This window comes from Convolutriloba macropyga, chromosome 5 (assembly GCF_964194025.1).
Source record: "Convolutriloba macropyga chromosome 5, txConMacr16.3, whole genome shotgun sequence".
In the NCBI taxonomy this organism is placed as follows: domain Eukaryota; kingdom Metazoa; phylum Xenacoelomorpha; order Acoela; family Convolutidae; genus Convolutriloba; species Convolutriloba macropyga.
The window spans coordinates 72216110-72230129 of NC_134472.1; the positions used below are offsets into that span (position 1 = coordinate 72216110).

A 14020-nucleotide genomic window follows, 5' to 3' on the forward strand; every position below is an offset into this window, starting at 1 on the left:
TTTTGCTCTACGGATTTATCGTAAGACTGTTTGTGAAATTGTGAAGAGGGGAAACTTCCATCCTAAAATATCAAATTTTATATTGGCGACCGAAAAGCTATTTCTTCTAATAAAAAGAACGTTTTAAATAAATAATAATAATAATAATAATAATAGCAAAATTGGTTTTTGAGAAAATTGATGAATTAGATCTTCGGAATAAGTCCTAAAGGTAAAATTTACCTAATTTTTTGTCATCGTTCGATTTTATTTTAAAAACTAATCCAATTACCAAAAATGAACAACGCACAGAACAACCAGCAACAACAGAACCAAGCGAACAGCCAGCAGCAAATTGTCTGTGCACCAACACTTCTCAGCCCACTCCGCTACCCCAGCCGCAATTTCGAGAGCTTCCAAGGATGGATTCGACACTTTCGAGTTGGTGTCGAGTCCACATCAAGTGCCAACGATTGGCATGACCAGAGACGTCGTGAAGGCCTACAACGTGTTTGAACAGTTATGCGTTGGATGAGTATTACAATCTCCCCAATCATTATTTTCAACATATGCCAGTAGAACCAGCCCCGACTGCAGCGAGAGTCCCGAACACTCTTAACAACAGATCGGCGACTTTCCCAACGCAAGAAGTGCGCGTACTGATTTCAAAAATCTTCAACAATAGGAATTAGAACCCAACCAATAGTTTTCAAGGCGAATTCATAAGTTTCGGGAGGCAGCCAATGCCCATATTGATGTTGCTGGACGACTGAAAGCTAACAAAGGTGCATTAATGGACAAACTATTGGACAGTGAAATCAGATACACACTCCTAAATGAAGAACCGGGAAGCTTCAATGCTGCTACACAAAGGGCTATTGCTCTAGACGCCATCAGTAAGGCAGAATACAGTCGACTGCCAGAACGAAGGAACGGAATGAAGGAACGAAATGAGATTCACAAAGGGTGAACAAGAACATGACGAGGAAACAACAACTGACTTAAGAGCACTCCACACCAGTTTGTCATCGGGTTTCAATCAAGTGATCGAATTTCAGACCAGGGAGAAAGACTAGGGAGAAAATCATGGAGAAGATTCTCGAGACCCAGGCCAGATTCCCATCAGAATTAAGTCAACCCAGATTTCAGAGTCAAAGTCCGGGATAACCTGAAGGCTTTCGGCACAGAACGTTTGACATGCAGTGCTATAATTGCCGAGAGTTTTGGCACTTGTTAAAACAGTGTCCACAGAAAGGAACAGTACAACCGGGTATGTCCGCAATTGCAGAAACCGAGAGACAACTAATCGTGATAAGCATTTTACAGCGAACAAACCCAGAACAAGTAAGCAGTATCCCCAAAGTTCAAGCGGAAATAGTTTTCGAACCCCCATTCTACGTAATGATAGATCTGGATGAACAAAATCACAATGCGTTATTGTGAACTGGGAACAATGTGCACATTCTTTCGAAAAAAACGAAAATGTCATCTCGCCAGAAAGAGTAATCATCACCAACAGTATATGCTGGGCATGGAATAAATGACTTGACGGTCAATGTTCTAACGTTCTATCAATTTGGTTAAAACGCGTCTGGTCTGGTTGTGGAGAGATCACCGCAGAGCTTTTCACAACATCTACTATCTTGTTTAGGTATCTTGGTTTAATTAGTTAATTGAATTGAGGACCTGGTATAATCCTCAATCTTAGAGTCACCATTTTATTAATTTTGGTAAGAACATTTCTTAGGAATATACTTATCACATAACAAAGAGAGGCACTTCAAACTTATTCTAACATTATTATTTTTATTGGCAAGAAGGCACAGTTCTATAACACCTAAAGATAGTTTCAACTACTGGAAGAAGTCACTACTACTTCCAGTAGTTGTTCTTTTGCTCTACGGATTTATCGTAAGACTGTTTGTGAAATTGTGAAGAGGGGAAACTTCCATCCTAAAAATTCAAATTTTATATTGGCGACCGAAAAGCTATTTCTTCTAATAAAAAGAACGTTTTAAATAAATAATAATAATAATAATAATAATAATAATAATAATAGCAAAATTGGTTTTTGAGAAAATTGATGAATTAGATCTTCGGAATAAGTCCTAAAGGTAAAATTTATCTAATTTTTTGTCATCGTTCGATTTTATTTTAAAACCTAATCCAATTACCAAAAATGAACAACGCACAGAACAACCAGCAACAACAAAACCAAGCGAACAGCCAGCAGCCCAATTTCAGACCAGGGAGAAAGACTAGGGAGAAAATCATGGAGAAGATTCTCGAGACCCAGGCCAGATTCCCATCAGAATTAAGTCAACCCAGATTTCAGAGTCGAAGTCCGGGATAACCTGAAGGCTTTCGGCACAGAACGTTTGAGATGCAGTGCTATAATTGCCGAGAGTTTTGGCACTTGTTAAAACAGTGTCCACAGAAAGGAACAGTACAACCGGGTATGTCCGCAATTGCAGAAACCGAGAGACAACTAATCGTGATAAGCATTTTACAGCGAACAAACCCAGAACAAGTAAGCAGTATCCCCAAAGTTCAAGCGGAAATAGTTTTCGAACCCACATTCTACGTAATGATAGATCTGGATGAACAAAATCACAATGCGTTATTGTGAACTGGGAACAATGTGCACATTCTTTCGCAAAAAAAAACGAAAATGTCACTCACAGTTTGAGCAGCGTTCGAAATTTAGACCTTTCCGAAAACAAATTCTTTCGGCCACGCATGATCGTTACAAAATACTGGGCGTTTTTACTGCCGAATTAATGTTCCAGACCGGGGTTAAAGTCCACGCCTATCTCCTGTTGACTCCGAACACAGATTTACCTTTGAAACTTGGAACTCAAGTGATGGCGGAGAACAATTTATCAATCGAGTTCCACTAAAAGCAGCTGATGATGGAGAACGAGGGCAATGTTGTAAATTTGCAACTTGTCTATAAGCCGGAAATCCCCAGTAACGTAAACCCCTGTGAGACGGAAGCAGACACCTGTCTTGAGTCTTGATCACTGGGAAAAAACGGAAAGAACCCAACACGCGGTAAATCCAGAAACAAATGTAACGCAGCCTTGCAATGAGGAGGTAGAAAAACTTTGTTCGTTAGCAGCAATACAAGATAGAAATCAAGATACTAACGACTGAAGAGCACTCGTACGAGAGTTAGGGGATGTTTTTCGCATTTAACGACAATGAAATTCGGCGGACTCAATTGATGCAGCATGAAACTGACACAGGTGATACGCTGCCCATCAAACTTGCTCCCCATAGACTTGCATCTGGAGAAATTACAGTGGTTAAGATGGAGATTGAGGATATATTAGAACAGAACAATATCCAGCCATCAAACAGCCCGTATAGTGCACCAATCGTTCTCGTTACCAAGAAGGATGGGAGCAACCAAATGTGCACCGACTTCAGACGACTCAATGAAATAACGAAGAAAAACGCTTTTCCTCTTCCTCGAATTGACCATATACTGGATCATCTGCACGGAGCAACGGTTTTCTCAAGCCTCGATTAGTCGTCAGGATACTGGCAATTTCAATCGGCTGAAAGAGCAATACCAAAAACTGCGTTCGCCACCCCCAACGGCAGACCTTACGAGTACCTTAAGACTTCCATTTGGACTATGCAAAGTTTCAGAAACTTTCCAGTGACCTAGGACAAACATTTTCAATGAATACATCTTCTTGTTTGTTCTCATATTCCTGGACGACGTTTTTGGAAAAAATTTCTTTGCAAGAATGTGGAAGAGCAGGAAAAACACACGCGCCTTGTTGTTGAAGCGCTGCAACATGCCAAACTCGAACCCAGGAATTGACGCATCTTTAAAGAATCCGTAACTTACTTAGGATACAAGCTGAGCCCAGAAGGTATTGCACCAGATGACAACATTTTCGTAGCAGTACGCGACTGGAAACAACCAGAGAACGTTACCGAAATGAGGTCATTTAGTGGATTTTGCAGTTTCTACAGACGGTTTATCGAAAACTCTGCTGGGATAGCATCACCTCCTCACCAGATAACAAAAAGAAGAGTCGTTTTGTTTGAGAAGCTGATTGCCATGATGCGTTTTAAAACTGAAAGCGGCTTTGTTTGATAGCTCAGTTCTCAAACGTCTGGACTACAACTAAACTTTTGTGTGGACACGGAAGCAAGTGACAACAGTCTAGTAGCAGTATTGTCAAAAAATGTCAATAGAGTAGAATACCCAGTGGCCCTTGCAAGCAGAGTTTTGACGTCAGCAGAAGTTTTTACTCAACAACAAAAAGAGAAGAATTAGCAGTCATCCATGCAATGAAATGATTCAAACCTTACCTTTGGGGAACTCTGTTTGTGTAGAACATTGACGGGATTATATTTAGGATGCTCCAAAGACTGCAAGAGTTCAATTTTCAAGTATTACATAGACCAGGAGACAAGCATGGGAATGCAGATGGCTTGTCTAGACAGTGCAGCAATACACCCGAATTGACTGAAGCAGAGAGACAAGACTTGTTTGGGAGCTGCTATCAACTGAATTTTTTGGAGGACGCCCCTGGAACAATTAACTTAGTTACAGCTGAGGACACAAACGAATCAACAAGTATCCAATTTCAAGCAGACGTAAACTCATCGTGGATGGCTCAAAGAAGCTATCCCTGTCTACGTCTCATCTTGCATTGAGCTAACGCCAAGAAACATGCCGAACAAAACCCATTGAGAGACTTGAAAATCAAGAAGGCAAACGCCATAGCCCAAGGCGAAGACGCAGTAGCAAAATGGGCTTCTGGGACCAGATAGATTTTACTGATGGCGTGCAGTACCAGAAGTGGCAATTGGGATCAAACAAAGGAACACAGAAACAACTTGTAGCACCGCAGGGACTCAGAGGAGCAGTTTTGGAGCAACTTCACAATTCCAAATTAAGTGGAGACCATTTTGCTTTTCAAAAGACCTCGGACAGGGCAAGATAGAGGTTCTGGTGGCCAAAAATGAGAAAAAAACATTGAACGAAAATGTGAGAACTGCTCCTTGTGTCAAGCACGCAGTACCGCTGGAAAAAAGGATAGTCCCTCTCCAGACAATCAAAGGTGGGATACGATTCAGCAAAGTGGCAGCTGATATCCTTAGACCTGTTACACGAGCGAAGACAAGAGTTGCAAAATGCATACCCGTATTGACGGACTATTTTAAGAAATACGTGATTTGCGTTCCTCTACAAAAAACTACTACAGAAGATGTCGCTAATGCAATTGTCAAGAACTGGGTTTTGACATTTGGATCAACTGACTGCCATCGCACCGACCAAGGAGCAAAATTCTGCAGCGAACTACTACCAGAAGTCTGCGAAATTTTTGAAATAGAGAACACAGGAACATCTCCATACCACCCAAAAGTAAATGGCATGATCGAACGTCTCAACAGAATCATTGCAGATAACATTTCATAATATTGCTCAAACAATCCAAGCAGCTGGGAGCAAAGGATTTTCTATCTCAACTTCGTGTATAATACAACAGCACAAAGAACAAACCAACAGACGCCAATCTCACTTGTGTTTGGACAAGAATGCAAATGACCAATTGACTTGCTACTTCGGAACTACCTGGATATGAAACTGCACAACTAAAAATTCACATAGTGGCTCAACGAGCAATTCAGGGAAGCACTTATGAAGGCCATTGAAACACTTGGCTACAGGCAAGAAAGACGGAACACATGTATCAAAAAAATATCGTTGGCGAATAATTTAAGCAAGGAGGTAGATTCTGAGTTTTTGCACCCCACAAAAGAAATTCAAAAAAATCTTTTTTCCGTGGGACGGACAATACAACGTCCTTGAGAAGACGTCAGAGCTCAATTACAAAATTTCAAGGGATGCGAATGCAAAAAGGTGGCAGATCGTCCACTAAAATCAGTTGAAGCCGGTGAAAGACAAAGAGGGAATATCTAAAATGACAACGAGATCTTCCCAGTACTAAAAATGCAGAGCAAAGCGGACAACAACTGGGAAATGTCTAACGACGAAAACATTCAAACATTTACAACAAAAATTTTGACGAGACGAGCAAGGCAATTTAGTCCGTAAACGGAGGAATGGACGGACAAAGACAAAGTTTGTTTCTACGACCTATTCGCTGAACGAACGAGTATTACAAAAACTCCCACCAAAAGCAAAACACAAGTGGATTGAAACAGTGTAGAGCAAAAGACACCCGAAACGTCGCCACATGTACTCAACGAAATCCAGATACGGCTTGTGACGCCAACCAAAGGGTTTAACTCAACACCCGTTCCTCAAAGACCCTACAGTTCCAAGGTGGTGCTGAGAAATCTCAATGAAGCAGAATCAACACCTACAAGTGCGTTGAGAGAAACGTAAAAACCAAAAACTTTCGCGGAACTTCTAGGATCAAAAACTGACGATGGCGCCTTCTTCATTGCAAAGACAAGAGAGACGAGTGGTCAAACATCCGAAGATTTTCGGAATTGACGAAAAGTATCAAGAAAAATTTTTTAACGTAATTTTCAACGAAAAATAAAACTTTTTACGTATAAACTTTTTAGGTTTGAAAAAAAAGAAAACGTAATATTTATTAGATTAAAATAACAATTAATGATACCTGAATAAGTTTCTGAACAATTTTTCACATAGGTTTTGGGAGCACGTAAAGGTTGATAATCTATCAACCAAGATGGTATTCTTATTATCGATGGAGGATTTTTATGGGTCAGAAAAATCTCTGCATATTTTAAATTAGTTTGATAACCTGAGAGTTCTGGGAAAATGCATTTTTTTACTTAAAGGGATAAAACTATCTGAAGCAGTAACACTTTACACGATGTTCAATTTTTGGATTGTAGTATATGCAACCGAGGTACGATTTCAAACGGTTCTGAGTGGAAAGTCTCGCGCTCATGTTCTATTTCAACTACAGTCTCCGATGTCTCTGACAGACTCCTATAAAACAGTTGACATTGTTATATCTCCTTCTAGACAGCTTAACATTGAGCTTCAAACGTCTTTCAGTTTACAACTGTCCTTCAAGAAGTAGAAAAGGAGACATGGTCAAGCTCAATGTTCCGCAACAATCATGAATTGCGCCTACTACTACAGCAACGCTTTGATGAATTAGTCTCTTCGATTAGAACGGAGTATGGCAGAGAAGAAAGGAGAAGAAGCAAAATCATCAACGAAGTGAAGATCTTTACTAACCAAACAGATCTACTTCAGCGTCAAAGGCGAGCTCCCGTCTTGTTTGCGATGGGACCAGCAACTGCTATAACATTGGAGCCGTTGTTAGAAAAAGCCGGCTGCTGACTTCTCTCTGTCTGTGGTCTTTGCCACAGTGCTAAACAGAAGATGGGACAATTGGAAAGGAGACTACATAGCCTTGAGTCATAAACAGTTCACCCTAGCGACGAAAAAAATGAGTCAGTCCATGTTCTAGCAAGCAGCAGCCTGAAGCTACACCAAGATACCAAACGATTGTTAAATTACACAGAAGACAATTTTTGGAGAATGCAGTCCAACTTGAACAACCTGAAACAAACAATAGTAACCATACAACAAGCACAAGCCTGTGATCAACAACGCAGATCGGACGTTTTTATCTTTGCTTTTTAAAAAAAAACGGCTTCCTGGCTCTTGTAATACAGGTTTTCATACAATGATTTGTAATTTTTGTACAAAATTGCATATTTTTGCTGTACCTTCTTGCTTTTGTGTCAATTGTCAGTTTAGCAGAAAACCAACTCAAAAACAAAACGATTAGGTTACAGAACTCAACACATATGCTGCTTTTATGACGTACAATTTTAAGGGCTGCTACACCGTTCTCTCGCAGAAATTGGTAGTTTTTTTGTTTTTGTCCTGTATTTGTTTTAAGCCATATATTGGGTAAGAAAAGCTCTCAATAGCCAACTCTAGATTTAAAATTGACAACTGATATAACTGATGTCTGTACATAGCTAATGGTTTCATTGATTTTCAATTTAACTTTCCTCGAAAAAAAATCTCAAGGAAAAGAAAAAGTTCGTCAGCTTTTCCATTTTTGCTCATCATTTTTTCATGTGTTAGAATTTTGTATCGTTTTTGTGACTTAGCATAAAAATTCACAGATTCTGTTAAATTTCTGTTGAACCAAACATAAAATTTTTGTGATCGTTAAACGTTTTGACTGATAACTATAGGGCTTTATCATTATTTTCCAGAATATTTTTGTGAGTTTCAGATATTATTCCAAGTTTTTGCTTCATTTAATCCCATTTTGAGATAGTCTTTTTTGAGAAAAAATTAAATATGTTCATTGGAGACGCTAGTTAATATTTAGTTTTCTCGCTGTTAATATCTTACAAATTTAATGGCTTCCACACTGTGGTTTTGTAATTTTGTTTGAAATTTTTAAGTTCTGCTTATAGTTACTGTTAGTTTGTATTCTGATGACTTAATCTCAAAATTTAAGGCACAATTATTTTTTTTAGGGTTTTGCAAGATAAACTGTCTATTCTTTTAGCTGAAAGCTTATGTCTGTTATAAACATTCAAAAAAAGTTTGTTTTTAAAAAAGACAAATGATTTTTGAGCTCTGCCAATCTTATTAGTGCTAATTTTTGGATTAGTTTCTCCCTAGACAAGTTACATTCATAATCCATAGGCGTTCAATTTTTTTTTTTCGTAATTGTTTTTTTTTTCTCAAAAGGTCTTTGTTCTTGGTACTAAGGGTTTTCATAAAATAATATTGATTCTCGCAAATAAACCCATTTTTAGATTTTTGTTTTTTTCCTCAGTATCACCATAATGTGCGGTTCTGTTACCATTCGGAAAGAAATGCAACTACAAAATTTTGTTGTTCTTGATGAACAGCTTAATGTTGAATTGGTTGGAACACGGTTTCGAGCAAATTGTGAGTTTTACATTTTTGCCTTTATTTGACTTTGTGTTCGTTGTCGTATCCTGGATAATGAAACATCTCAATTACTCTCTATTGAGGTAAAAATGAATCGCTCGGTGTTTTCAATGAGTACATATGGTTTTTGATCACTTTGGCTTTATTTTTTTGAAAAAAAACGAAACGTTTTTTTAAAGTTTGACTTTTTGCTCTTTTCTTGTCGACTTGTTATACAGTCGCATTGAGGAAAACTCCCGTATTTTTATCTTATGAAGCACAGGTTTATTTGTTTAAGTATTTGTTTTATCTGATAGCATTTTGATTTGGTAATTAACTGTTTTAAAAAAATGGACAACAAGTTTTTGTCGTAATTAAGATTTGTATTTATTTGATTTTTATCACCGTCTTTTCTGGTACGGAGTGATCGAATTGAACAAAAAAGGGTTAAACGTCCTTGATATTTATTCCATCTAATCCAATTGATGAGTAATAAATATAAAATTTAGATGCCATGGTGGATTTCATTTAGATAGTCAGTGAAGCAGAAATCAAACTTCAAATTTTCCATTACCGATAAACTGAACTCCAATTGCTAAAATCGTGGCAAAAACAAGACACCATTTTGATAAGTGCTTCTAACATTTTGGAAACATTTGCCGCTTTTCCTATTTGCCTATTGCTTAAATTAACGTAACATAGTTCAAAAGCTAAAGGAAAAAACGTTTTTTTCTTATTTATGCCAATCTAAGTAATTAAAGAAATTAATTAGAATAAAATCTTGTAAAAATTGGCTAAGGTTGCGTAATGAGGTCTTACAAAGGTATTTATTGACTTACAAATAATTTTTGACACTTGTAAAATCTCAGAGGATAAAAAATTCAAAAATTGTAATTCGAGCTTAAACGATATGAAACGCTTCTTAAAAGATGTTACAAATTTTTATATGATCCTTTCAAAGTAGTTTCATCATTTAAGATATTAAAAGCAGAAAATTCATCATGTAGGATTTCATAATGCAGTCAATCTTGATAAAGGTCTTATTGGATAAAGTAATGCTTCCATTAAACTCTAGGACACTGATAATTATTACAGGCCAAGTTGCCAGACTGAGGTCTCTATAATTGCTTAGATTCATGTCTGGTTGGAAAAATAAAAGAATAAAATAGCTCATTATTCGCATCTTTTTTCGTTCATTATACAAAAAATTTCACAAACTTCAAAAAGATCTTAAGAGATCTACATGATATTAAATCTGCTATATATCTGATATCATTTCCTATAAAATCTTATTCGATTAACTGTTTGGGTCTTTCCTATAATAGCAACCCCCCCCCCCAACGCTTAGTGGTCAGACAACCTATAGCCCCTCACTCAACCCTAATCATGATAAGTGTACCATGATTGGGGGGGGGGGGGGGCTATATTTTCAAGGGGCGTGGCTGTAATGGGAAATATACTTTTATTTTTTGCATAGTTGTCGTGATCATAAACAAATAATTCCTGTTTTTGCCCCATATTTGCTATACATTTTGAGCATTTTTTTAAAATTAATGGCAGTTGAATAAGTGAAATCTCGCATCAAAGATGTTGTTGCGAGAACACATTAGTCCAAAACAAAATGCTCTACACAATCTTGAGGAAAGTTTAAAAAGACTGGAGCATAAAACTCTTATTTAAGTTCCAACATTGATTCAATTAGTTTTCATAAACTAGAGTATGGTGCATGAATCGGCTATGTCTAGGGAACTATGATAGCAAAAGTGTGGTGGTGTTTTTTGTACTTCGATCACTCAAAATATAAGGTTTTGTAGCAAAAGAGCGAAAGTCAATCTGCAATAACAAAAACTCTAACGACCAAGATCTTGATATATACAATGCTCCAACTTGTAATTGACTTGTTTGTGAAGATGACATTGCATACAAAATGCAGAGAAAAAATGAAGGAGTTTTCATGTATTGGGTACATTTGAGGAAAACATCTAATTTTTTGTATTTTTTCTGCATTTTTTGAGCAAAAATCAAAAAAAAGTTGTCTGCTTTACCGAATACATGTTTTTGAAGATATATCGCCAGATAAAGTTTCTTTCCTGCCTTCAATTTTTCTTCAAAAAAAGCAATAACTAACCTATAAATTGCTACATTGTTCTTCAGCAAAACAAAACGTAGTGAGAAAACGCAAATTCTTCTGCTTGCATTAGCAGGAATGTGGCAAAAAGATTTGGTTTCCAGTTTGGTTTCCAAACTAGAAACCAAAACTGGAAAAAAAAGTTTTGTTTCCTTGCTCTCTAAAACACAGTTTGGTTTCTCCTTGCTTTCTAAAACAAAGTGCGGTTTCAGAAAAAAGTTTCTGTTTTCTACAACAGATTCGCTAGTTCATTTAACTGAAAAAACACCATGCAACAAAACGAGAAAAAGATTACTGCAGCAGCATTTTTAGATCTATCTAAAAGCTTTTGACTCCATTATTCACGAGCTCATGATTCAAGAAAATTCCGTTCTTCGATTTTTGATACAAGCTCGAAATCTATTTACTAGCTATCTTTCAAACAGAACACAAAGAGTCATAATCAATAATGTTAAACCAGGGTGGATTGAAATGGCTCAAGGAATTCCGCAAAGAACAGTTTTAGGTCCTCTTTTCTTGTTCAATCTATACGTTAATGATCTCAAATTTTTGCCATGTGAAACAAAACAATTCGCAGATGACACAGTCCTATTAAGTTCTCATGATGAACTTCTCAAACGCAAAGACGAGCTTGAGGAGGCCATAGAAAGAAGTATACTATTTCTAAAATTACATCACCTCAAGATCAATGCGGATAAAACAGATCGTAATTTTTTGGTACCTCTACTCCTCAAGACAAAACGACGTTAAAAGTTGGAGACCAATTATAGTTTTCGAAAACAGAAATCATATATCTTGGTGTTTATATTGACAAAGACCTCAAATATCAAAAACAATTAAAAATTCTTTTGTCAAAAATGCCCGGGGCATTATATGCATATATGCACTCAGGAACATAATTCCCAATGTATACAAAAAAATTATTCTTGTTCTCAGCCATAATCATTATTCTTTTGTAACTCTCAATCAAATTCTCATGACAACACTAGAAAAGCAGTTGAATTATGCCAACAAAGCTTGTTTTCACAGACAAAAGTTCGACTCATCTTCAGATCTTAAAATCAATATTGGTAAACTACCTGTTTCGCTGCTTTTTGATTTCAGAGCTGCCACTAACTGTCATAGCATCATGAAAAAAGAAGCCTGACTTCTCAAGCTCAGCTTTGAAATTAGCAGCAGCAAGTTTTTATATACACGAGCGAACTCAAAAAATTTTTACCCAGACAATTTTAAAATGCAATTTGCATGAAAAAAGTGTTATTAAGAGTTGTATTCTGCAGCACAATTTGTTGCAAGAAATTGTTTGTTAATATCATACAGTCTTGCAAAGAATAATTATAAACAGCTTTTTCTTAATAAATACAAGAAGGACCCGAAGAAAACCAAACATTGTTCAATTACTTGGAAATATTTTAAGTTCAATTAAATTTCTTTCTGTATTGTATTGAATTTATGTTACTGTCGTCCCTCCCCGCCATTACAAGTGATTTCTCTATCCGGTCGATAGTTTATTTATTATTTATTATTAGTTTTCTCTGTTTATAATTATTAGGTTTCCACACTGCCTATCTCTGTAAATTTTACTATGACTGAAACATTTACAGATATTAGGAGAAATACAGTGTTGCTTTCTACTTGCCTGTGATGACTTCATCTCCAGTGTTAATAATATTCCTGAGATAGGACCCCTTCCGTTTGTAAGACACTTTCACATGAGCAATGACCTCCCTGGGTCCTCTCAGCAGACATATAAGGTGAGAAGTTGACTTCATTGGCACCCTGAAATATCAAAGGTTGAAGTGTGTTCACGTTACATTTTGGTCAACACGCATCTCGCATTCACCTCTGGAATTTTTAAGACTTGCATTTTTACGTAATTTACATAAGCATACCATTAGGGCGAAATGTAAACGCAGAGAATTGTTATGTCATTTTCTTCTCAAATAGCTTTAGCTGGCTGAAGAAAAAAGATAGCCCAGGTTTAGGTCCTGACCCAAATTGAGCTATGATCAGACTATCCAGACTGAAATGACCTCTGATCAGACTTTCCAGAACGAAGTTACCTCTGATCAGCCCTTCCAGACCAAAATGATCTCTGATCAGACTTTCCAAACCAAAATGTCCTGTGATCAGACCGAACCCAGACCTTTGTCCATACTATACTGAGCTTACGATCAGACTCAAACTCAGACCATTGTCCAGACTATAAAACGACTATGATCAGACCTTCCGGACCAAATTGACCGCTTAACATACTCAATCTAGACCAAATCTGGAAAAATGCACATTTTCTCTGTTTCAAATTTAAAAGTAATCTAAACAACCACAATCGGAAAATCTTGTTTGTTGAAAAAAAACTTAGAGATTTTTTATACAGTCCTCTCTTTAAATGCAATTATTTAAGTTAATACAATACAAAATCTTTTGTCTAATTTAATATAGAGGGCTGACCAGATTTTCCAGCGCAATATTATCTCTGACCAGACTTTCCAGACTGAGAGGGTCTCTGATCAGAGTTTCCAGACCAAAGGAGTTCTGGTCAAACCGTCTCCAGACCGTGGCCCAGACTCAATTTCAGACCATCGCCCAGACCAGAATCAGACTATGATCAGACTTTTCAAACCCAAGTGACCTCTGATCAGACACTAGAGTTAAACAAGCACAAGATTTTAGGTACCGTTATAATTTATGCATTTCATAAAAAAATTGATCTGTCCAGCAGAAAAAGTGGTCAAGTAAAACCAAAGTCAAAAGTGCTTTTTGAAATAAAAATTTTTCAAAAATTAAAAAAACCATTACATGCCATTGCAAAAAATAGCCAGCACCATAGATAAACTCAGACAGCTGTTATAAGAAACGTCTGGATCTACAGTTGCTATTTCTATTTTACATGCGGCGACCACTTGATAGTGGTTGGACTCTTTTGTCTTGGTTGTTCTGATCCAAGGCAAGGGACTCGAAATGAGTCTCTGGTCAGAGCCAAGTGTGCTCGAATCAGATTATGATCAGACTCAAGTGCGCTCGAAGCG

General features: G+C 37.1%; 1 protein-coding gene across 1 annotated transcript in view; it reads right to left on the minus strand.

Annotated features, from left to right (window-relative positions):
* The window catches only part of LOC142340241 (uncharacterized), a 41226-nt gene that overhangs the window by 10849 nt on the left and 16357 nt on the right, over positions 1 to 14020 (minus strand). Inside the window, exon 5 of the mRNA XM_075390764.1 lies at positions 12631 to 12770. Within this exon, the coding sequence (XP_075246879.1) occupies positions 12631 to 12770 (140 nt within the window). The remainder of the gene's footprint in view (positions 1 to 12630; positions 12771 to 14020) is intronic.